Raw genomic sequence first — 25,187 nt, forward strand, 5'->3', positions numbered from 1 at the left:
AAGACAAATTACAAATTTTAAAACTTACTTTTAATCATTTTGTGTTGTGATTTTCCTCCAGCTGGGATCATGCTATATATATGTATGTGTGTGTGTGTATTTCACTTTTTTTTTTTTCTACCTAATAATACATGATGGCCGTCTTCTGGATCATTATTGATAAATCTGAGGCATTCCTTTTAACAGCTGTAGTATGGAGGCATAGCATGATTTACATCCTCTATTATGAGACAGTCACCCAATTTTTAGTTTTAGAGATGAGTACAATTTCAATAGCAACGGCCAGGTTACTTTTCCAAAAGGTTATGTGAATTCATACTCAGCACTGTGAGCACTCATCACTGTGCCGATTTCTTCGCCATCTCTTCATTACTGAATATTTACTTAATCTTTGCCAATCTGAGTAGAAAATTAGACTCATGTTTTAATTCTAGCTTTTCCTATTGTGAAATTCTACCCATTTTATTAGGTTTCATTCTAATGGGTTAAATATTTTATGATTATTCAAATATCAGTAGTTCTTTATATGAATGAATAGATGAGACTGAAAAGATTTAACCACACTTTTAACACCTCTGGACAGGGCTGGAGGTGAAGGAAGATGCTCACAATCTTACTCTTTATGTAATCTAAATCTTTTGCAAGAAAATGTATTTATATGTTAGCCTGTGATTTTAAAAAATCCAAAAGACTTGTAAAATGACCTATAGATCATGCCTTCATGTACCTAATTGTTCTTTGCTAACTAAGCTGAAACAAGGCAAATTGTAAATAAGGAGATATTTACTTCCAGCTTGGCCTTGTTGCATCAGAAACTGGTGTCACCAGGAGATTACATGCCTACCTACCTATTCTGACATTTAACTGTTGTTCATGTCAAAGGAACTGTGTTTGTTCCTAGTGCAATGTTGAGGTCATAAGTCAAGTTATGAAATATCAAGAGTGAAAAACTATCCTCTTTTGAATAATTTAACATCGTGTAATGGTTGATGATGCTATAGAATCTCTTGTGACTTTTTATTATACTTATGTATTTATATCAATTATATAATAAAATTGTCTTTTTAATATATACATATAAAGGTGTGGGTGAAAATTTGACTGACCCATCTGTGATAAAGGCAGAAGAAAAGAGGTAATAAGTTTTAATAATTTCATTAAGACATTTTTGTAATTTCAAATTCTACATTTCTATTTTCATTAACTGACTTTTTCTTTTAACTACCAATTCCACAGATCCTGTGATATGGTTTTTGGCCCAGCAAACCTAGGAGAAGATGCAATAAAAAATTTCAGAGCAAAACATCACTGTAATTCTTGCTGTAGAAAGCTTAAACTTCCAGGTAGGCATTTTCTTAATCAGTATAATATATAAATTGTTAGCAAAGTTAATTACTACAGAACTTCATAAGGCCAGAAGCATAAATACGTATTTTTGGTTATAAATGGATCTATGCTTTCATTCATTACTTATAAAAACACAAAGTCCATTCACTTAATACATATTTATTATGTGTCTGCTGGATGCCAGGAATTGTGTTAGATATTAGCAATGCACAGTGAACAAGACAAACATGGTCCCTGCACTCGGTGGAGTTTAGCCAGGTCTTGGATACTGACAAGATTAACAGAGAATTATAGGACTATCATAAATGCCAAGCAGAAAAAATAGAACAGGTAAGCAGATCACCTAACACAAACTTAGAAGTCAGGGAATGCTACCTGGGGAACTAACAGATTTGCCTAAAACTGAAGGATGAATAGACTTTCAAGTTAGCCTGGAAAAGAGTTGGGAAAAGAGTATTCTGTGAAACTGGAAGAGGAACTGAAGGTACAGTCTCTCACGATAGTAACTTCATCTTATATTCGAAGAATTACAAGTTATTATTGAATCATAAGTTATATCACAAACCAGTTGTTCTCACCCTTTGGTGTGTGTCAGAATCCCCTGTGGAACTTTTTCAAAATTACAGGTGCCTGGCACTCACCCTTGAGCTGTATTTTTAAAAGTCCCTCTCATTATGACCAATAATATAGTAGTAGTTAAGAGCTTGGACCTGGGAGCCAGACTCCAGGGCCTCAGAGAATACCTACATCATAGAGGTTTGTTGTTTTTTGTTTGAGGATTAAATTAGTTGGTATTTGTGACGTACTTAGAACAGTGACAGGCACATAGTAAGCATGTTAATACTACTATCTGTAAATTTTTAAAAATTGTTCATTATTAATAGATACAGAAATTATTTATTTTTGTATATTGACCTTGCATTCTGTGTTCTTGCTAAACTCACTTAGTTCTAGGAGGTTTTTGTTTGGTTCTTGTTTATTGTTTGTAAATTCCTTGGAATTTTCTGGGTAAACAATAGAGACAGTTTTATTACTTCCTTTCCAATCTGTATGGCTTTTATTTCTTTTTCTTGACTTTTTGTAATGGCAAGGAATTCAAGTACAATGTTGAATAGGAGTAGTGAGAGTGGACATCTTCCATGCCTCATTTCTTGAAGACACTTATCCTAAATGTTCACTGAATTTGTCAGATGTCTTTTCTGCATCTATTTGTATGATCATTTGGTTTTTCTTCAACTGGTTAGTATTACATCGAATTACATTGATTGACTTTTTAAACGTTGAGCCAGTCTTGTATTCTGAGGACAAACTCCACTTTGTCATGGTATATTTTATATATATAATATTATTATATATAATATATTATTTATTATATTATTATAATATATATATATTTTTGTTGTTGTTGTTGTGCTGGGTCTTTGTTGTGGCAGGCGGGCTTCTTAGTTGCAGCTCATGGGCTCCTTAGTTTTGGCATGTGAACTCTTAGTTGCAGCATGCATGTGGGATCTAGTTCCCTGACCAGGGATTGAACCCGGGTCCCCTGCATTGGGAGTGCAGAGTCTTCACCACTGCGCCACCAGGGAAGTCCCTGTCACGGTATATAATCTTTTTTATGTGTTGTTGGGTTCAATTTTCTAATATTTGTTGATGATTTTTATATCTATGTTCATGAAGAATATTGGTCTATGGGGTTTTTTTCCTTGTACTGTCTTTGTCTTGTTTGGTGTCAGGATAATACTGACCTTAAAAATAAGTTTTAAGTGTTTATACCTCTTTTGTTTTGGGGAATAGATTGTATAGAATTGATATTATCCCAACTTCAAATGTTTGATAGAATTGTCTAGCAAAACCATCTCAGTCTGAAGTTTTGTCAGATGCTTTTTAATTTTTAGTTTTTTAAAATAGATGTCAGTTTCTTGAGTGAGTTTTAGTAGTTTGTGTCTTTCGGGGAATTGGTCCATTTTATTGTTTTTTTCCACTTTCATTGAGAAATAATTGATATACATATGTATAAGTTTAGAGTGGATAGCATGATGGTTTGATTTACATATATTATGAAATGATTACCACACTAGATTAAGCTAACATCCATCTTCTTGTATAGATAGAATAAAAAGAAAGAAAAAAAATGTTTTTCCTCACGATAACTCTTAGTATTTACTCTCTTAACAGCTTTCCTGTATATCATACAACAGTGTTAGCTGTAGTCACCATGTTGTACATTACATCCGTAGTACTTATTTATCTTATAATGGGAAGTTTGTACCTTTTTTTTTTTTTTTTTGCGGTACGTGGGCCTCTCACTGTTGTGGCCTCTCCCGTTGCGGAGCACAGGCTCCAGACGCGCAGGCTCAGCGGCCATGGCTCACGGGCCCAGCCGCTCCGTGGCATGTGGGATCTTCCCAGACCGGGGCACGAACCCGTGTCCCCTGCATCAGCAGGTGGACTCTCAACCACTGCGCCACCAGGGAAGCCCGGAAATTTGTACCTTTTGACCACCTTCCTCCAGTTCTTCCTCCCCTCACCCCTCTACCTCTGGTAACCACAAGTCATCTGTTTCTGTGAGTTTGTTTGTTTTTTTAGGTTCCATGTATAAGTGAGATCATACAATATTTGTCTTCATTTTATTTAAATTGTCAAACTTATGGACATAGAGTCAATGATACTACTATCTTATTTTTTTTAATGTCTGTGGAGGTGTCTGTGGTGAATCCCATCTTTCATTAGGGTAATTTGTGCTTTTTGTTTTTTTGGTCAGTTTGGCTAAGGTGTATCAGTTTTATTGATACTTTCAAAGAACCACTTTTTGTTTTCATTGTTTTACTCTATTTTCTGTTGTCAGTTTCATTGACTTATTCTATTATTTCCATGTTTCTGATTGCTTTGGGTTTAGTTTGTTTTTTCTCTAGTTTGTTAGGGTAAAAATTTAAAATATTCATTTGAGACTTTTTCTCTAACAAAACATTTTAGTGCTGTAAATTTTCGTCTAAGCATTGTGTTAGCTGCATCCCACAAATTTTGGTATTTAAAAAAATTTTTTTTGGTATGTTTTAGTTTTGTTTTTCTTTTTTAAATATTTCTTATTTCCTTTGAGATTTCTTCTTTGATCTATGGATTAATTACAGGTATCTTTTTTGTTTATTTTTGGCTGCATTGGGTCTTCATTGCTATGCATGGGCTTTCTCTAGTTGTGGCGAGTGGGGGCTACTCTAAATTGCGGTGTGCGGGCTTCTCATTGTGGTGGCTTCTCTTGTTGTAGAGCAGGGGCTCTAGGTGCATGGGCTTCAGTAGTTGCAGCACGCAGGCTCAGTAGTTGTAGCTCACAGGCTCTAGAGTGCAGATTCAGCAGTGGTGGTACACGGGCTTAGTTGCTCTGCGGCCTGTGGGATCTTCTCAGACCAGGGCTCAAACCCATGTCCCTTGCATTGTCAGGCGGATTCTTAACCACTGGGCCACCAGGGAAGTCCCAATGAAGGAAAGTTTTTTGATAGTGTTGTTCTGGTTTTTAATATCCTTGCTGATTTTCTGTCTATTTATTCTATTTATTACTTAGAAGAAAGGTCTCTAAGTATAATTGTTGATTTATCTGCTTTGCTTTCAGTTCTATCAATTTTTCCTGCATGTATTTTGAAGCTTTGCTCTTAGATACATACAGATTTACAGTTGTTATGACTTCTTCGTGATTTAATTTTTATTAAATTAATGCCATGGTAATTCTCATTCTTCTAAAGTCTGCTTTGTCTGATATTAACATAGCTTGTGATTAGTGGTTTCATCAGGTATCTTTTCCCATTCTTTTTACCTGTATATATTAATTATATTTAAAGTGGTTTTCTTGTAGACAGCATACAGTTAGTTCCTAGGTTTAATTTGTTTTTTAAAATCTAACCATTTCCATCTTATAATAGCTGTTTTAGACCCTTTACATTTAATGTAATTATTGATATGGTTAGATTTTGATCTGCTGTTTTATTGTTTTCTGTTTGATGTCTCTGGTTTGGTTTTTTTGTTGTTTTCTCCACCCCACACCCCACAGCCCTCGCTCTGTTTTAGTATTCTGTTTTATCTTTATGTTTAGTTTTTTTAGTGGTTGATCTTAGTTCCCCTTACCTAAGAATGTATTTCGCTTTCATTCCTGAAGGGTATTTTCACTGGATCTAGAATTTTAGGTTGACATTTCTTTCTTTCAGCACTTAAAAAATGTTCTTCTGTCTTCTAGCCTCTGTTATTTATGATGAAAACTCCAGTCATTTGAATTGTTCTTCCCTTATACATGATGTATCATTATAATCTATCTTCTTTCAAGATTTACTCTTTATTTTTGGTTTTGAGTAGTTTGATTCTGTGGTTATGTTAACTGTAGTTAGCAGTTATGTCTAGTTGTAGCTTGCTCTGAGTTTATCCTGTTTCAGTTTTACTAAGCTTCTTGAATTTGCCAATTTATGACTTTTATCACATTTGGGGAGTTTTTAGCTATTAGTTCATCAAATGTTTGTCTGCATCAATCTCTTCTCTTTCTGGACTCTCATAAAAAGAATGTTAGACCTTTTGATATTGTCACCCAGGAACCTGTGGCTCTGATTACTTCCTTAAAAATTAATTTTTTTCTTTAGTTCAGATTGGATAATTTCTATTGATCTACACACAAATTCACTGACTCCTCATTCTTTATTTCTTCATTCTGCTATTAAGCCCATACACTGAATTTTTTATTTCAGTTATATTTTTCAGTACTATAATTTCCTGTTGGTCTTTTTATACTGATTATTTCTCTGCTGAAAACTTATTTTTCCTTTCATTTCAAGTCTGTTTGTCCTGCGTCATGGAGTATGGTTCTACTAGTTTAAAGTCTTTAATTATTCTACCATCTGAGTAACCTTGGGATTGGCTTCTCTTGGTTGTCTTTTTCTTTGAGAATCTTTGAAATGTTCCTGTTTGTTGTATCTCTAGTAATTTTAGAATGTGTCCTGGATATTTTGAATATTATGTTATAAGATTTTTGAGGTCTTATTAAAAATCCTCTATAGAGAATTTTGAATTTTGAATCCTTGAGGTTTTTGGTGTTAGTAGGCAACCAACTCAGTTAAATTCAGTTCACAAGTCCCAGTCTGTTTTCTGTGTGGCTGTCCCTCTACTGTCAGTTTAGTTTTTAAAGCCTTTGCATTATTAATCAGGTCTCTCTCACATGTGTGTCAAACAAGGGCAAGTCTGGGACACAAGTGAAGGTCTGCACCATAGTTTAGTTCTCAAAGCCTATGCTATGCCGTCTTTCCATATATGTGCCACTCAAGCCTGAGTCTGGGATTTCATACATAAATTTAGGGTATCTCTCTCTCCATTTCCCTCCTCTCCATGATTTCTTCCATACTTTGTGACTCCCGGGGGCCTCTTCTTTCCTTTTTTTTTTTGGTACACTGACTAGAAAGCCAGGATTTTGGCATCCCTGCGCTGTCACACACATTCTGCAATTAGGTCTGTTTCTGGTGCTGAATATAATACTTTTTGGATCATAGAGGTACCTATTCTCAGTTCTTCTGGTCAGAGAGAAGGGTTTTCTCTTGGAGTTGTAGGTTCTTGCCCAACTGCCACCACTGTAGGAATGCCTCTTCATGACCAGGGCTTAGGTAAAGGGCAGAAGAGCAAAAAGAATAATTAAAAAGAGGGAATTTCCCTCAACATTTTCCATCCCACAGGGTCCTCCTTCCTTATCCTGTGGCCAGAAGGTCTTGGAGCTTTTTGTGTCCATGCTCACTCTATGTTTCTGTGATTGAGCTATTTTCAAGTCTAAGCCCAGAAATAAGAGATGGGAAAAAAACAGGAAGCTCACCACCATATAAATCGTTCTTCAAGTTCTGATTTCCTTCTCCTATATGTCTGCTGTTACTTTTCAGAAATCTGAGATAGTTGCTTTATGTATCATGTTTTTACTTGTAATCAGTTTTTATTTGTAATCAGTGAGAGAGAGAGAGGATGGAATATGCTTAGTCCATTTAAGCCAGAAGTAGAACACACAATGATGAATTTAACAGGCAGCCCAGATATAATTTTTATTTGGTTTTGATACAATGCAATATTTAATAGCATATCTGTTTTTTAAATTGTCATTTAAAGGATTTTACAGCTTGGAAGGGACCTTAAAAGCAACCCAGTCCAAGTCCATCGTTTTACAGAACATAAAATAAGAGTTTACATGATTTGCCCATGGTTACACCATTAGTTAACAGCATTATAATTGTGAATTGAATTATAATTGTGTTTGAATTATAATTGTGTTTCTGTCCATTGTTCTTTGTGTACACTTCAGCTACAAATTAATTTGCATTCCCTAAGGCCTTACTGGCAAAGTCTTGAATTTAAAGTTTATCAAAAATTGTTCATACTGGGGCTTCCCTGGTCGCGCAGTGGTTGAGAGTCCGCCTGCCGATGCAGGGGACACGGGTTCGTGCCCCAGTCCGGGAAGATCCCACATGCCGCGGAGCGGCTGGGCCCGTGAGCCACGGCCGCTGAGCCTGCGCGTCCGGAGCCTGTGCTCCGCAACAGGAGAGGCCACAACAGTGAGAGGCCCGCATATCGCAAGAAAAAAAATTGTTCATACTGTAGCAAATATGTATTTGGATCATTGAATATAGACTATTACTGAAATTAAAATTAACAGTTCATATTCTGAGTGTTAGTTCTATTTTACATGGAGATAAAAGTATAAGGGTATATGCACGACTATGGTTTGTTTATAAAGTATAAATTTGATACTACTGCATTGTTTTCCAGCTCTGCAACCATTGTCATATATGTCTATTACTCCCTGAGTTCATCCTATCCCATAGCTATAAAGGCAGTCTACATCCTGATAGTACCAAATTTAACTGAAGACTAACTTCTTTCCTGAGCTCCTGTTTCTATATTGAGTTTCCTACATTGCTACTTGAATTACTTTTAAGTAACACTTTCACTCCAGAACTCTTGACTTTCATTTTCCACCCCTACCCACGAAATTCTGCTTCCTTGTCTCATTAATGGTTACCCAGTTGCTCAGGCTCAAAACCTAAAAGCTAGCCAGTTCCTTTGTTCTCTTACTTTTTGTTTGTTTGTTTTTTTGTTTTTTTGCGGTATGCGGGCCTCTCACTGTCGCAGTCTCTCCCGCCGCGGAGCACAGGTTCCGGACGCGCAGGCCCAGCGGCCACAGCTCACGGGCCCAGCCACTCCGCGGCACGTGGGATCCTCCCGGACCGGGGTGCGAACCCACGCCCCCTGCATTGGCAGGCGGACTCTCAACCACTGCGCCACCAGGGAAGCCCTGTTCTCTTACTTTTCATAACCAATCTGTCAAATTCTGTCTGCTCAAATTCTGAAATCTCCCTAGAATTTATCAATTTCTCTTCATCGTCATTGCCACCATTTTGTTTCCTGGATTCTTACCAGTAACCCTCCAACAAGACTTCATGTGACGATTGGAATGGTCATTTTAAACAAATTTGATTACATTCCTCCCTTAAGACTTCTTAATACCTTCCAGTGGGTTTTCACCGTAATCTATACTTAGTTTGCAAACCATGAATCAGAGGTCAGCAAACTTTTCTGTAAAAGGCAAACAAAGGAAGTATACATTTTAGGCTTTGTGGGCCATATGGCCTGTGTCACAGCTACCCAACTCTCCCATTGTAGTACAAAAACAGCCATAGACAATCTGTAAACAAATTTTCTATGGTTGCATTCCAGTAAAACTATTTACAAAAACAAGTAGGCCAGATTTGGTGCACAGGCTGTAGTTTGACAACTGCTGACCGTTAATGATTGTTTGACCTCATTTTCTCCTAGTCTTTCCCTCATTCACTACATGCAAGCCATGCTGCTTCTTGCCATTCTTGGAACACACCAAGTCCATTTCCTTTTTGCAGTCTGCAGTTAACTTTCTCTGCATAGAGTACTCTTCCTGGGACTTTGATAGGTCATTTCTTAGTATTCAGGTCTTATATGTTACCTCCTGTGGCTTTTCTGCCGAGCCCTATCTAAAAGAATCACCTCATACCGTCTCCCACCTGACTCTCATCACACTATTTTCTTCAAAGCACTTGCTACTACTTATAATTGTCATTTTTCTATTTGTTTTTCTTCACCTACAAGAATATAAGCTCCATGAGAACAGGGACCTTACCTGCCTTGTTCACTGCTGCATTTCTACACTTACATGAGTTACTGACTCATGGTCAGAGTGTAATAATTATTTGTTGAATGATTTCATTTTTATGTGTATAAATTTTGTGACTTTTGAATTTATAACAACCTTGTAGAAAATAGATCTGGCATGTTTAGAGGGAAATTGATTTAGAAAATGTTCTTAATTTTTTGTTTCTAAGTGATACTCTTTTTTTCTTTTTTTGTTGGGGGTCATGAATATAGATCTGAAGAGGAATGACTATACACCTGACAAAGTTATATTTCCTCAGGATGAGGCTTCTGATTTGACTCTTCAGCCTGGAAATTCCACCAAAGAATCAGAATCAACTAATTCTATTCGTCTGATGTTATAATATTACTGAGTCATTGGTTTTGCCTACACCTCACAAAAATGTTACTGTCGCTTTTCATTTAGGAGGGAACTGTTTGGTAATAAAGAAAAGCGTGTGCTAATTGAATATGCTGAACTGGCACATTTAAAAGGTCAATATTCTTTAGACCTGATTAAATTAGTTGGGAACTCCCTATACAATACAGCTGGCAGCTGTTAAATTTTAAAGGTAAAAAAAAATTAGTATTTATAACTTTTTAAAGGGCTCTTTTTAACAGAGGATTTCATTTGACTTTGTTCTGATGAGGGTAATACCCTCTCTTCATGTGGTGCAATACCATTAACCAAAGTTAGGTGTCCGTGCAGATTTTATTGGCAGCTGGTTTACTGCGATTCAGCTAGCAAAATGAAGAAATCACCCAGTCTTTTGGTTAAATGGCAGTCAGGTGTCTTCCTCAGTGTGTTTCAGTGTGTTCAGTGATGATGTCACTAGTGCCCAGCTAGATGCTTGTTGTTTCCCGTCTCATGGGAAAGGAGATGACTTGTTACAATTCTAGATCTATAGGGATATAGAAAGCCCAAGCAGAAAACCATTTTCTAAGAGGGACCTTATGAATCAGGGTTAGGCTCCTATTTAAAAGGTAGAGCCAGTGTTTTTCGTTAAATAGAGCCCAAATTGTGCAAAGTATTAGTGCTTTTTTTTTTTTTTAAACATTGTTAAGTAGAAGAAAGCCATGGTAGACTGGTATAACCTAAATATATCAAAGGAAAAACTTAACTCACTGTCCAAGAGAAGTTACCTTGTGAGAAAAGTTAAAGTGCTTTTTTCTTATCTATATCTACTATAGTTACAACTTGGAAGTTACATACTTCTCAAAAGATTTTATTGACCAGTATATCAAATCAGAATGTAAACATGAATTCTTGCATATATTTAAAATTGTGTAGGAACATCTGAACATGAATATTGTTTGTGGTACTTAAGAAATTGAATTGGATTATCATTATGTGATGTTGGGAGATTGCAATGCAACTTTATGCCAATAAAATGTAATTTAACTGCCCCAGATATTGTTGAACACTCAACAACAAGAAAAGCTTTTCATCTGTCTGAAGTACTGTGCTTTGACTATTTTTCTCTTTTTTTTTCCCCTAGGTACTAATTTTAATTTTTATTTGGGAGGGAGCAGTGTAAATCTTATTTGTATTCAGTAGTGTATCTCATAGATACAGACAAGGGAAAAAGAGATAAGCTGTTCAAATAGTGTTTAATATTGATGGGGGGGAGAAAGAAAAAATGTATTAAAGATATTATACTATATACATTTTGTATGTCATTAAATCTTTAAAAGAAATTAAATAAATTTATTCTTGTTTAAAGATGTTTTACTGAGTGTAATCATTCTGAAAAATTAATATTTTCACTGTTAATTTTTTTTCAGAATATCAGGTTCTTTTCAAATGAACCAATTGTATGCCTGTGCATTTTGATCTCCTGTCCTGTACAATGTTTAAAGTGATCTTGATTTCCTACTGTGTTTTTAGTTATTTATTTTTGGATCTGTTTCTTGTTATGTCAGAAAAGAGGGATATGAATTGTCTACCGATATTTAATATTTTGTTGATTATTTTCACATGATAATAATAGTAGTTGAGGGCTTCCCTGGTGGCTCAGTGGTTAAGAATCTGCCTGTCAATGCAGTGGACATGGGTTCAAGCCCTGGTCCAGGAAGTTCCCACATGCCGCAGAGCAACGAAGCCCATGAGCCGCAACTACTGAGCCTGCACTCTAGAGCCTGTGAGCCACAACTACGGACGCCCGCGTGCCTAGAGCCCGTGCTCCGCAACAAGAGAAGCCACCACAATGAGAAGCCCGCGCACCACAATGAAGGGTAGCCCCCGCTCGCTGCAACTGGAGAAAGCACGCACACAGCAAGGAAGACTAAATGCAGCCAAAAATAAATAAAATTAATTAATTTAAAAACAAATAATAATAGTAGTTAAACACTTATTTAGTACTTAATATGTGTCATGTACTATTCTAAGTACTTTACATACATTAACCCTTTTAATCCTTACAGCAATCTTATGAAATAGGTGTTATTATTATCCTGTGAGGCTGATTAGAAGATCACAGCATTAGGTAAAGTAACTTTCCTCAGATTCTTATACTTAGTAAGTAGAAGCACTAGAATTTGAACACAGGCAGATAGGCTTTTGTGTTTGTTTGTTTGTTTATACTGTAAGTTCTTATTAGTCTCAATTTTATACACATCAGTGTATACATGTCAATCCCAATCGCCCAATTCAGCACACCATGATCCGCACCCCACCGCAGTTTCCCCCCCTTGATGTCCGTACGTTTGTTCTCTACATCTGTGTCTCAACTTGTGCCCTGCAAACTGGTTCGTCCGTACCATTTTTCTAGCTTCCACATACATGCGTTAATATATATTTGTTTTTCTCTTTCTGACTTACTTCACTCTGTGTGAAAATCTCTAGATCCATCCACGTCGCAACAAATGACTCAATTTCATTCTTTTTTATGGCTGAGTAATATTCCATTGTATATAGGTACCACATCTTCTTTATCCATTCGTCTGTCGATGGGCATTTAGGTTGTTTCCATGACCTGGCTATTGTAAATAGTGCTGCAATGAACATTGGGGTGTATGTGTCTTTTTGATTTATGGTTTTCTCTAGGTATATGCCCAGTAGTGGGATTGCTGGGTCATACGGTAATTCTATTTTTAGTTTTTTAAGGAACCTCCATACTGTTCTCCATAGTGGCTGTATGAATTTACATTACCACCAACAGTGCAAGAGGGTTCCCTTTTCTCCGCACCCTCTCCAGCATTTGTTGTTTGTAGATTTTCTGATGATAGCCATTCTAACTGGTGTGAGGTGATACCTCATTGTAGTTTTGATTTGCATTTCTCTAATAATCAGTGATGTTGAGCAGCTTTTCATGTGCTTCTTGGCCATCTGTATGTCTTCTTCAGAGAAATGTGTATTTAGGTCTTCTGCCCATTTCTGGATTGGGTTGTTCGTTTCTTTAATATTGAGCTGCATGTGCTGTTTATATATTTTGGAGATTAATTCTTTGCCTGTTGATTCGTTTGCAAATATTTTCTCCCATTCTGAGGGTTGTCTTTTCGTCTTGTTTATGGTTTCCTTTGCTGTGCAAAAGCTTTGAACTTTCATTAGGTCCCATTTGTTTATTCTTGGTTTTATTTCCATTACTCTAGGAGGTGGGTCAAAAAAGATCTTGCTGTGATTTATGTCAAAGAGTGTTCTTCCTATGTTTTCCTCTAAGAGTTTTAGAGTGTTTGGTCTTATATTTAGGTCTCAAATCCATTTTGAGTTTATTTTTGTGTTTGGTGTTAGGTAGTATTCTAATTTCATTCTTTCACATGTAGCTGTCCAGTTTTCCCAGCACCACTTATTGAAGAGACTGTCTTTTCTTCATTGTATATCCTTGCCTCCATTTTCATAGATTAGTTGACCATAAGTGCGTGGGTTTATCTCTGGGCTTTCTGTCTTATTCCATTGATCTATGTTTCTGTTTATGTGCCAGTACAATATTGTCTTGATTACTATAGCTTTGTAGTATAGTCTGAAGTCAGGGAGTCTGATTCCTGCAACTCCATTTTTTTCCCTGAACACTGCTGTGGCTATTCGGCGTATTTTATGTCTCCATACAAATTTTAAGATGATTTGTTCTAGTTCCATAAAAAATGCCATTAGTAATTTGATAGGAATTGCATTGAATCTGTAGATTGCTTTGGGTAGTGTAGTCATTTTCACAATATTTATTCTTCCAATCCAAGAACATGGTGTATCTCTCCATCTGTTGGTATCATCTTTAATTTATTTCATCAGTGTCTTATAGTTTTCTGCATACAGGTCTTTTGTTTCCCTAGGTAGGTTTATTCCTAGATATTTTATTCTTTTTGTTGCAATGGTAAATGGGAGTGTTTCCATAATTTCTTTCAGATTTTTCATCATTAGTGTATAGGAATGCAAGAGATTTCTGTGCATTAATTTTGTATCCTGCAACTTTACCAAATTCATTGATTAGCTCTAGTAGTTTTCTGGTGGCATTTTTAGGATTCTCTATAGTATCATGTCATCTGCAAACAGTGACAGTTTTACTTCTTTTCCAATTTGTATTCCTTTTATTTCTTTTTCTTCTCTGATTGCCATGGCTAGGACTTCCAAAACTATGTTGAATAATAGTGGTGAGTGTGGACATCCTTGTCTCGTTCCTGATCTGAGAGGAAATGCTTTCAGGTTTTCACCATTGAGAATGATGTTTGCTGTGGGTTTGTCCTATACGGCCTTCATTATGTTGAGGTAGGTTCCGTCTATGCCCACTTTCTGGAGAGTTTTTATCATAAATGGGTGTTGAATTTTTCAAAAGCTTTTTCTGCATCTATTGAGATGACCATATGTTTTTTATTCAACTTGTTAATATAGTGTATCACATTGATTGATTTGCATATATTGAATCCTTGCACCCCTGGGATAAATCCCACTTGATCATGGTGTATGATCCTTTTAATGTGTTGTTGGATTCTGTTTGCTAGTATTTTGTTGAGGATTTTTGCATGTATATTCATCAGTGATATTGGTCTGTAATTTTCTTTTTTTGTAGTGTCTTTGGTTTTGGTATCAGGGTGATGGTCATAGAATGAGTTTGGGAGTGTTCCTTCCTCTGCAATTTTTTGGAAGAGTTTGAGAAGGATGGGTGTTAGCTCTTCTCTAAATGTTTGATAGAATTCAGTTGTGAAGCCATCTGGTCCTGGACTTTTGTTTGTTGGAAGATTTTTATTCACAGTTTCAATTTCATTACTTGTGATTGGTCTGTTCATATTTTCTGTTTCTTCCTGGTTCAGTCTTGGAAGGTTATACCTTTTTAAGAATTTGTCCATTTCTTCCAGGTTGTCCATTTTATTGGCATAGAGTTGCTTGTAGTAGTCTCTTAGGATGCTTTGTATTTCAGCGGTGTCTGTTGTACCTTCTCCTTTTTCATTTCTACTTTTATTGATTTGAGTCCTCTCCTTTTTCTCGATGAGTCTGGCTAATGGTTTATCAATTTTGTTTATCTTCTCAAAGAACCAGCTTTTAGTTTTATTGATCTTTGCTATTGTTTTTTTGTTTGTATTTCATTTATTTCTGCTCTGATCTTTATTTCTTTCCTTCTGCTAATTTTGGGTTTTGTTTGTTCTTCTTTCTCTAGTTCCTTTAGGTGTAAGGTTAGATTGTTTACTGAGATTTTTCTTGTTTCTTGAGGTAGGCTTGTATAACTATAAACTTCCCTCTTAGAACTGCTTTTGCTTCATCCCAGAGGTTTTGATTCATTGTGCTTTCATTGTCATTTGTCTCTATGTGTTTTTTGATTTCCTCTTTGATTTCTTCAGTGATCTCTTGTTTATTTAGTAATGTATTATTTAGCCTCCATGTGTTTGTGTTTTTTACGGTTTTTTCCCTGTAATTCATTTCTAATCATAGCGTTGTGGTCAGAAAAGATGCTTGATATGATTTCAATTTTCTTAAATTTACTGAGGCTTGATTTGTGACCCAAGATGTGGTCTATCCTGGAGAATGTTCTGTGCACACTTGAGAAGGAAGTGTAATTTGTTTTTGGATGGAATGTCTTATAAATATCAATTAAATCTATCTGGTCTATTGTGTCATTTAAAGCTTCTGTTTCCTTATTTTCATTTTGGATGATCTGGTCCGTTGGTGTAAGTGAGGTGTTAAAGTCCCTCACTATTACTGTGTTACTGTAGATTTCCTCTTTTATAGCTGTTAGCAGTTGCCTTTTGTACTGAGGTGCTCCTATGTTGGGTGCATGTATATTTATAATTGTTATATATTCTTCTTGGATTGATCCCTTGATCATTATGTAGAGTCCTTCCTTGTATCTTGTAACATTCTTTATTTTAATGTGTATTTTATCTGATATGAGTATAGCTACTCCAGCTCTCTTTTGATTTCCATTTGCATGAAATACCTTTTCCATCCCCTCACTTTCAGTCTGTATGTGTTCCTAGGTCTGAAGTGGGTCTCTTGTAGACAGCATATAGATGGGTCTTGTTTTTGTATCCATTCAGCAAGCCTGTGTCTTTTGGTTGGAGCATTTAATCCATTCATGTTTAAGGTAATTATCGATATGTATGTTACTATGACCATTTTCTGAATTGTTTTGGGTTTGTTTTTGTAGGTCCTTTTCTTCTCTTTTGTTTCCCACTTACAGAAGTTCCTTTAGCGTTTGCTGTAGAGCTGGTTTGGTGGTGCTGAATTCTGTTAGCTTTTGCTTGTCTGTAAAGCTTTTGATTTCTCCATTGAATCTAAATGAGATCCTTGCCAGGTAGAGTAATCTTGGGTGTAGGTTCTTCCCTTTCATCACTTTAAGTATATCATGCCACTCCCTTGTGGCTTGTAGAGTTTCTGGTGAGACATCAGATGTTAACCTCATGGAGTTCCCTTGTATGTTATTTGTCATTTTTCCCTTTCTGCTTTCAATAATTTTTCTTTGTCTTTAATTTTTGCCAATTTGATTACTATGTGTCTCGGCGTGTTTCTTCTTGGGTTTATCCTGTATGGGACTCTCTGCGCTTCCTGGACTTGGGTGGTTGTTTCCTTTCCCATGTTAGGGAAGATTTCGACTATAATCTCTTCAAAGATTTTCTCGGGTCCTTTCTTCTCCTTCTGGGACCCCTGTAATGCGAATGTTGTTGAGTTTAATGTTGTTCCAGAGGTCTCTTAGGCTGTCTTCATTTCTTTTCTTTCTTTTTTCTTTATTCTGTTCTGCAGCAGTGAATTCCACCATTCTGTCTTCCAGGTCACTTATCCATTCTTCTGCCTCAGTTATTCTGGTATTGATTCCTTTTAGTGTAGTTTTCATTTCATTTATTGTATTGTCCACCTGTTTATTTGTTCTTTAATTCTTCTAGGTCTTTGTTAAACATTTCTTGCACCTTCTCGATCTTTGCCTCCATTCTTTTTCCGAGGTCCTGGATCATCTTCATTATCATTATTCTGAATTCTCTTTCTGGAAGGCTGCTGATCTCCACTTCATTTAGTTGTTTTTCTGGGGTTTTATCTTGTTTCTTCATCTGGTACATAGCCCTCTGCCTTTTCATCTTGTCTATCTTTCTGTGAATGTGGTTTTTGTTCCACAGGCTGCAAGATTTTAATTCTTCTTGCTTCTGCTCTCTCCCCTCTGGTGGATGAGCGGCAGATAGGCTTTTATCTATGCTTTTAAGCCCCGTGCCGTATTAACTTTCAAGCATAATGACCAATGATGATTTCTGTACCAGTTCCTAGTCACTTTTCTGAAACAAATTTACTCCATTAACTTTTTTTGTTAATTGTAGAAAGTAACAGTTTACCTGAAAACCACATTTCTCATTCCAAAGAAGTGTTGTTTTTAGATTACTCAAGTTCATTATTACTCCATCGTCTGAAAGTGTCATTTACTTTAATCTCTTTAACATTTCTTGTTAGTCGCATCCTACTTAGAACAGAGCTCCACCTTTTTACCAAGTATTACTTCATAAAATATCTTCTGCAGATGTTCTCTAATAATGTGCCTTCCTTGGTCTGGTGGTATATGTGAGCCACTATTATTGTAAAAGTAATGCACGTTGATTGTATTGGAACATATGGAAACAATTTTAAATGTAAAGAAAAATATAAAATTACCCTCCTTTTCGACCTTTAAGTTGAACTATGTTGCTTTCATAGTTACCATGTGTCTTTATACCCCATTAGACTGTACAATTCACAGAGGAAAGGACCCTTAAGATTTTTCGCTCCTGTAGCACCCACCACCTTGTATACCACATGCCTTGTGACAGACATTTTGTAAAAATAATTGAGTTTTTAAATGTTTTTCCACAATATCAAACTTTCTCTTGAAGATAGATCAAAATGATACCATCTTGTGTATTTATGTAGACAAGGCAAAAGCACCCAGTGCAGACCCAGCTGTTTATCACAAGAGAGATGAAATAATTATTTGCAGGAAGGGGCGCATCTATGGTCAGGGAGGGATTTTTGAATACTCCTTGTTTACCACATCTGTTCTGATTGTTTCCTAGCTAGATTTCACACAAGGCATCTGTATTTGAGGAACCCAGTTCCTCAGATCTGTCACAGTTAAACACCTAGTTAAATACTCAGTAATTATATATTGTAATAAAACTACTCACCCACTATGTGTGTCTCTCAAAACTAGATCGTCTGTGTTACCAACAAAGAGTTGTATTATTTTTGTATTTCCCTTGGATCCTTGCTGGATTTTGTAGCATACAATATAGGTACTCAATAAGTACGTATTGAAGAAGTACCACAGAATATTTCCAATATTAGATGATCTGTGAGCTTTTTCTTAGGAGAAATCCCAAGGTAAGGTTCTGATCCTCTCTGGAATATGTTTTCCTCTTTCTAGGCCTTTTGGAAATTCCTCAAAGCAGAGTTTCTTCCTGGGTTTCTTGATTCTACCTTAGTGGGCATGAGAGGGGTGGGAAAGGGTATGGTTATTCTTCAGAAAAGCTACATGCGCCAGTTTACAGTAAACAGTACTTTTCATCAGGGTACTTTCTTTCATGCACTGTCCCACCCCACATTTAGCTCTCGCCCTTGTTTTTTCATTGGAATTTGTCTGGAGTCCTGCATTATGGAACTAAATGTTTTAGTATATGTTTCTAAAATACAGGAACTATAGTATCTTCACATCTAAAAAACTTAAGTTACTTAATATCAGATAATATAGTCATTCTCAAAAAAAAATTTTTATAATTTGCTTAAATCAGGACCCAGATAAGATTCATGTTTTGCAGTTGCTTGATTTGTCTTTAAATTTTCTTTTAATATATAGGTTTCTCCTCCCACCTTTTTTCTTCCAGTTTATTTTTTGAAGAACCAGCTCATTCATTCTAAAAAGTTTCCTACATAAAAGGTTTTGCTGATTATTTCCTTAGTTGTCATTTTATGTTTATGTTTCCTGTATATGCCATAAACTAGTTGTTAGGTTTAGCGGCTTGGTCAAATTCAAGATTGATTTTTTGAGAAGAATGCTTCATTGGTGGTGGTGTGTACTTCCACTAGGAGACACAGGTCTTGTCTTTTTGGTGGTCATTGTTTAGATGTATTAATTAGGTCAGTGGTTCTCAAAGTGGACCATAGACCCTCAGAGTCCCCAGGACACTTTCACGGGGCGTACAAGGTCAAAACTCCTCATAACTCTTAAGTTATTATTTACCTTTTTCAATGTGTTGAAAGTTTTACTGATGTAGCAAAATTATTGATGGGTAAAGCTGCTGGTACCTTAGCATGAATCAAGACAGTAGCACCAAACTGTACTATTGTTCATTAGTCTTCACTTTCATGCCACAGTTTTTCTTAAAAAGTTCATTTCAATTTTTAATTAATCTTGACCTTGAAAACATGTCTTTAATAGTCTGTGGAACAAAATGAAAAATATACATAAAGCACTTTTGCTACATAATGAAGTGTGATGATTGTTTCAAAGGAAAGGCAATTATGCAATTGTGTGAGTTACAAACTGAACTAGTCACTTTTTTCATTGAACATGTCTACTTGGAAGAATGACTGGCAGACAAACCAGGGTTCTTCTGACTTGAGTGTTTGGCAGAAAACTAACAGTACTTGTTACTGCTAAAATTTGAACTTTCAAGAGAAAGTTGGAATTTTAGAAAACTTTCCTCTTAACACTGTAGCATGACAGCTTCCCAATACTTTTCCAATATAATCAGTGCTGATTTAACAACAGTTGTTTTTGATAGTTTATATGAAATGTGTCAACATTTGGATGATCTGCAAAACAACCAATGTTCTCCAGATGCTCTGTGCATGGATTACAAAATGGTCCATGAGTGAAGAAGTGAGGGAAACTCTGGCAGGGTAGAAGAAGTTTACAAGGGGTTTCAGATTCTACACTGCAGCTGACCTTTAAAAAACCTCCATTTGTCAAATTTTGGTATTGTCTCAAATAAGAATGTCCACAACTATCTGAAAAGCCTGCTAAAATACTCCTTCCCAAACAAAGCTAGACAAATCAAGACAGTGTGTTATGCCTTATAGATTAATAAAATAGAATTAAGAGTCCAGAAATTTGTGGTTAATTTTGGCACCATACAGGGGTGCCAAAACAGCTCAATGGGGAAAAAATGGACTTTTCATTAAATTGTTTTGTGACAACTATATACCCACTTGCAAAAGAATGAAGGTGAATCAGTACCTCACACCATATGCAAAAGTCAACTCAGAATGGATTGAAGGGACTTCCCTGGTGGTCCAGTGGTAAAGAATCTGCCTTCCAATGCAGTGGATGTGGGTTTGATCCCTGGTCAGGGAGCTAAGATCCCATATGCTGTGGGGCAACTAAGCCTGCGTGCCACGACTATTGAGGTGCTCAGCACCTCGAGAGAGCCTGCTTGCCACAAACTACAGAGCCCACGTTCTCTGGAGCCCATGCACCACAGCTAGAGAGAAAACCCATGCGCCGCAACTAGAGAGGAGCCCAAGCAGACAGTGCACTGTAACGGAAAGATCCCGCATGCCTCAACAAAGATCCTGTGGGCCTCAACTAAGACCCAATGCAGCCAAAAAAAAAAAAAAAAAAAAAGAAAACCTAAATGTCAGAGCCTAAATCATGAAACTCTTAGGAGAAAACGTAGGTGTAAATTTTTGTGACATTGGATTAGGTGATAGTTTCTTAGATACAGCGCCAACAGCAAAGACAACAAAAGAAAAAACAGACAAATTGAACTTTGTCAAAATTTTTAAGTTTTGTGCTTCAAAGTACACCATCAGCAGTGAAAAGACAACTCAGCATGGGAGAAAAATTTTGCAAGTAATATATCTGATAAAGGACTTGTGTAAAGAACTTACATCAATAAAAAGACAGCTCATGACAAAGCAGTTTTAATCTTTGGTGTATGTTTATACTCAAGAGAAATGAAAATGTCTACACAAAACCTTGTACACAGATGTTGATAGCAGCGTTATTGATAACAGCCAAAAAGTGGAAACAACACAAATGTCCCTTGGATGAATGGATTAATAAAATACGATATATCCAAAAGTTGAATATTATCCGGCTATAAAAGGAAGTACTGATATGTCCTACAACATCCCATGGGCCTTTCAATTCTGTAGTAACTGTGTATACACCACAGTGCAAAATGAAGCTGGATAGACTTGGATTCTTATTCTTGCTCTGCCACTTATTCCATGACTGACCAACTTATTGAGCAAGCCTATTTGACAATATTTGTCTCATATTGTTGTGAAGGTGCAGTGAGTTAAGTACTCAGCAAATAAAAGTACTCAAATAATAGGTCTGTTCATGCTACCTTTTTTTCTCTTGGAAGTTCTAATGGAGAGAGGAGGGTATGATGAATAGAGAACATTCTGAGAGTGATTTTTCTCTTTATAAAGGAACTTATCTTGTAGCTTCTTTTGTTAGTGTAGTTAAAATATCAGCACATGCTTAAGAGACGTGTATATGTGTATAATGTGCTCAAAGTGTATGTCTTTTCCATCATCATCTCAACAATTGAAGGCACTTTTATGTTATCCTTTAAGACTTTAAGTGAGATTAGGAAAAAAAAAAAAAAGATGTAAAAAGTTGCCCTAAGCACAAAGGTAAAACTAAAACATCAAGAGAATTCAAGTCAAGTAACCATACAAGTGCAAGTGTACGGAAGTCAAAATAATGGAAAATTTGTGGGAAGAGTTGGAAGCACAGAGAATAAATCTAAGTGGTCAATAGACTGTGAGTTATCTGAAGGTAGAGACTTGTATTTTATTCACTGCTAAACACCCAGCACAGAGACTGGTACAAAGTAGAGTCACAATAAATATCTTCTAGATTAATAAATGAGATATAATAACTATTTAATAGGCATTCCAGATTAAAAGACGTAGAAGAGAGGAAATAAGTGAAAAGACCTACTTAATGCCACATTTTGGTCACTCTGCAAATGAGCAAAAAAGTAAGTATACAGGGCTTCCCTGATGGCACAGTGGTTGAGAATCCACCTGCCAATGAAGGGGACATGGGATCGATCCCTGATCTGGGAAGATCCCACATGCCATGGAGCAACTAAGCCTGTGTGCCACAACTACCAAGCTTGTGCTCTAGAACCCGTGAGCTACAACTACTGAGCCCGTGTACTGCAACTACTGAATCCCACGTGCCTAGAGCCCATGCTCTGCAGCAAGAGAAGCCACCGCAATGAGAAGCCTACGAACCACAGCAAAGAGCAGCCCCAGCTCGCCACAACTAGAGAAAGCCTGTGTGCAGCAATGAAGACCCAACACGGCCAAAAATAAATAAATTTTTTTTAAAAAGGTAAGTATACAAAGGAGAGAAAAATCAGATTGGCATAAGAATTTTCACCTGTCCTATAGTATCTAGGAGACAAGAAAGCAATATTGTTAAGTGAAAAGGGGGAGCTTGAACCCAGCTATTTAATGGCTTTCTCAGAAAGTTCACAATTTTCTTGGAAAATATTAAGGATAAACTCAAGCAAAAAGAAAAAATCTAATTCTTGCTTCAGCAGCACATATACTAGAATTGGAATGATACAGAGATTAGCATGGCCCCTGCACAAGGATTACACACAAATTTGTGAAGTGTTCCATATTTTTCCCCTCAGACCCTGGCCATGCCCTCAACCATGGCAGAGATTGCCATTGCTCCTAGCAGAAGCCCAGCTCCCTCAGGGCTCCTGCTCCAGCCCCTTGGGCCCTGGACTCACCCCCCTGATGGCAGCAACCACCACTGAACCAGGAGAAGCTCTAGCTTGCAACTGACTCTAGCCCCTCCAACCCCAGCCCTACTTCCCACCAAGGAGGCAGCTGCCAATACACCCCAGGAGAAGACATGGCCCCTGTTCACTTCATGTCCTGCTCTCCCACTAAAGCCACTGGCCACACACAGACTGCATAGGGATGTTCCCATACACCATGAAGACTGGGATAGGTAACTTTCACCTAATTTCATATAGACAGAGAAAATCAAACAAAATGAGAAGACAGGAATATGTTTCAAACAAAAGAGCAAAATAAAACCTCAAGGGGGGAAGAACCCTAATAAAATGAAGATAAGTAATTTACTTGATAAAGACTATAAAGAAATGGTCATAAAGATGTTCATTGAACTTGGGAGAAAGATTGAGGAACTCAGAGCTTCAACAAAGACAGAACATATAAGAAAGAACCAATCAGAGCTGAAGAATACAATAACTGAAATGAAAACTATACACTGGAACGAATTAATAGCAAATTAGGTGATAGAGAAAAACGTACAAGTGACCTGGAAGTTAGAATAATGGAAATCACCCAATCAGAACAGCCAAAAAAAAAAAATATATATATATTTTTAATGATAGTTAAAGCTACTTCTAGGACAACATAAAGTGTACTAAGGTTCACATTATAGGGATCCCATAAGGAGGAGTGAGAGAGAGAAAGGGGCAGAAAATGTATTTGATGAAATTATAGCTAAAAACTTCCCTAACCCAAAGAGAGAAACAGATACCCAAGTCCAGTAAGCACAGAAAGTCCCAAGCAAGATGAACCCAAAGAGAGACCAAGACATACCATAATTAAAACAGCAGAAATTATAGAGAATTTTAAAGGCAGCAAGAGAAAACAAAGAGGTACATCCAGGGCATCACCCATAAGGCTATCTGCTGATTTTTCAGCAGAAACTTTGCAGGCCAGAAGGGAGTGGCATGATATATTTAAAGTGGTGAAAGGAAATAACCTATAACCTCAGATACTCTACCCAGCAAGGTTATCATTCAGAATTGAAGGAGAGATAGTATGCCTGACAACAAAAACAAAGAGTTCATCACCACTAAACTGGCCTTAAAAGAAATGTTAAAGGGTCTTCTTTAAGTGAAAAGGAAAAAACTATAACAAGAAATAAAATATATGAAATGGAAAATCTCAGTGGCAAATGCAAATAACAGTAAAGGCAATGGATCAACCACTGAAATAAGCTAACATGAAGATTAAAAGACAAAATTGTAAAATCAGTTGTAACTACAATAAACAGTAAAGGGATAGACATAAAGATGTAAAATATGACATCAAAAACATAAAACATGGTGGAGGAGTGAAAAATGGAGATCTTTTAAAATGAACTGAAATGACAGTTTAAAATAAGTAGATATAGGTCGATATATATGAACTTCATGGTAACCACAAATAAAAAACCAAAATTATATATGCAAAAATTAGAGAGGAACCCAAACATAACACTAAATAAAATCATTAAACAACAAAGAAGTGACTAAGAGAAGAGAACAGAAAAGAACTACAAAAACAACCAGAAAACAGGTAACAAAATGGCAATATGTACCTACCTATCAATAATCACTTTAAATGTAAGTGGACTAAATGCTCCAAAAGACATAGGGTGGCTGATTGGATTTAAAAAAACCAAACAAGACCCATCTGTATGCTGCCCACAAGAAGCTCACTTCAGAGCTGAAAACAGACTGAAAATGAAGGGATGGAAGATGTTCCATGCAAATGGAAACGAATAAAGCTGGGGTAGCAGTACTCATCAGATAAGGTGGACTTTAAAACGAAGTCTATAATAAAAGACAAAGAAGGGCATTATATAATGATAAAGTGGTCAATCCAAAAGAGGCTATAAATTCATAAATGTGTGCATATCTGCACTTAATATAGGAGCATCTAAATACATAAAGCAAATATTAACTGACATAAAGAGAGAAATTGACAGTAATACAATAATAGTAGAGGATTTTACCACCTGACTTACATCAGTGGATAGATCATCCAGACAAAAAGTCAATAAGGAAACATTGGCCTTAAATGACATGTTAGAACAGGTGAACTTAACAGATATGTACAAGATATTCCACCCCAAAAAAGCAGAATACACATTCTTTTCAAGTACACATGGAGCTTTCTCCAGAGTAGATCACATGCTAGGCCATAAAACAATTATCAATAAATTTAAGAAGACTGAAATTATATTAAGCTTCTTTTTGACCACAACAGGATAAAACTAGAAATCAGTTACAAGAAGAAGAATGGAAAAACAAACATATGGAGACCTAACAACTTACTACTAAGAAAAACCCCAATGGGTCAATGAAGAAATTGAAGAGGAAAACAGAAAATATCTTGAGACAAATGAAAATAAAAACACAAATTTTGAAAATCTATGGGAAGCAGCAAAAGCAGTTCTAAGAGGGAAGTTTATAGCAATACAGGCCTAACTCAAGAAATAAGCAAAATCGATAAACCT

At 36.4% G+C, this 25,187-nt stretch overlaps 1 protein-coding gene and 1 pseudogene across 2 annotated transcripts in view; both read left to right on the forward strand.

The window, feature by feature from the left end:
• Positions 1-11,229, forward strand: part of TRPM7 (transient receptor potential cation channel subfamily M member 7) — a 120,821-nt gene extending 109,592 nt beyond the window's left edge. For both annotated transcript variants that reach the window (XM_029236519.1, XM_029236520.1), the window contains 3 exons: positions 1,084-1,135; positions 1,237-1,343; positions 9,748-11,229. In XM_029236519.1, coding sequence (XP_029092352.1) covers positions 1,084-1,135; positions 1,237-1,343; positions 9,748-9,878 — 290 coding nt within the window. In that variant the 3' untranslated portion in view covers positions 9,879-11,229. The remainder of the gene's footprint in view (positions 1-1,083; positions 1,136-1,236; positions 1,344-9,747) is intronic.
• Positions 11,230-22,446: 11,217 nt separating this feature from the next.
• Positions 22,447-22,546, forward strand: LOC114905264 (annotated as a pseudogene).
• Positions 22,547-25,187: the final 2,641 nt, after the last annotated feature.

This window comes from Monodon monoceros, unplaced genomic scaffold (assembly GCF_005190385.1).
Source record: "Monodon monoceros isolate NGI ecotype Baffin Bay Population unplaced genomic scaffold, NGI_Narwhal_1 Super_Scaffold_21, whole genome shotgun sequence".
Classification (NCBI taxonomy): Eukaryota; Metazoa; Chordata; class Mammalia; order Artiodactyla; family Monodontidae; genus Monodon; species Monodon monoceros.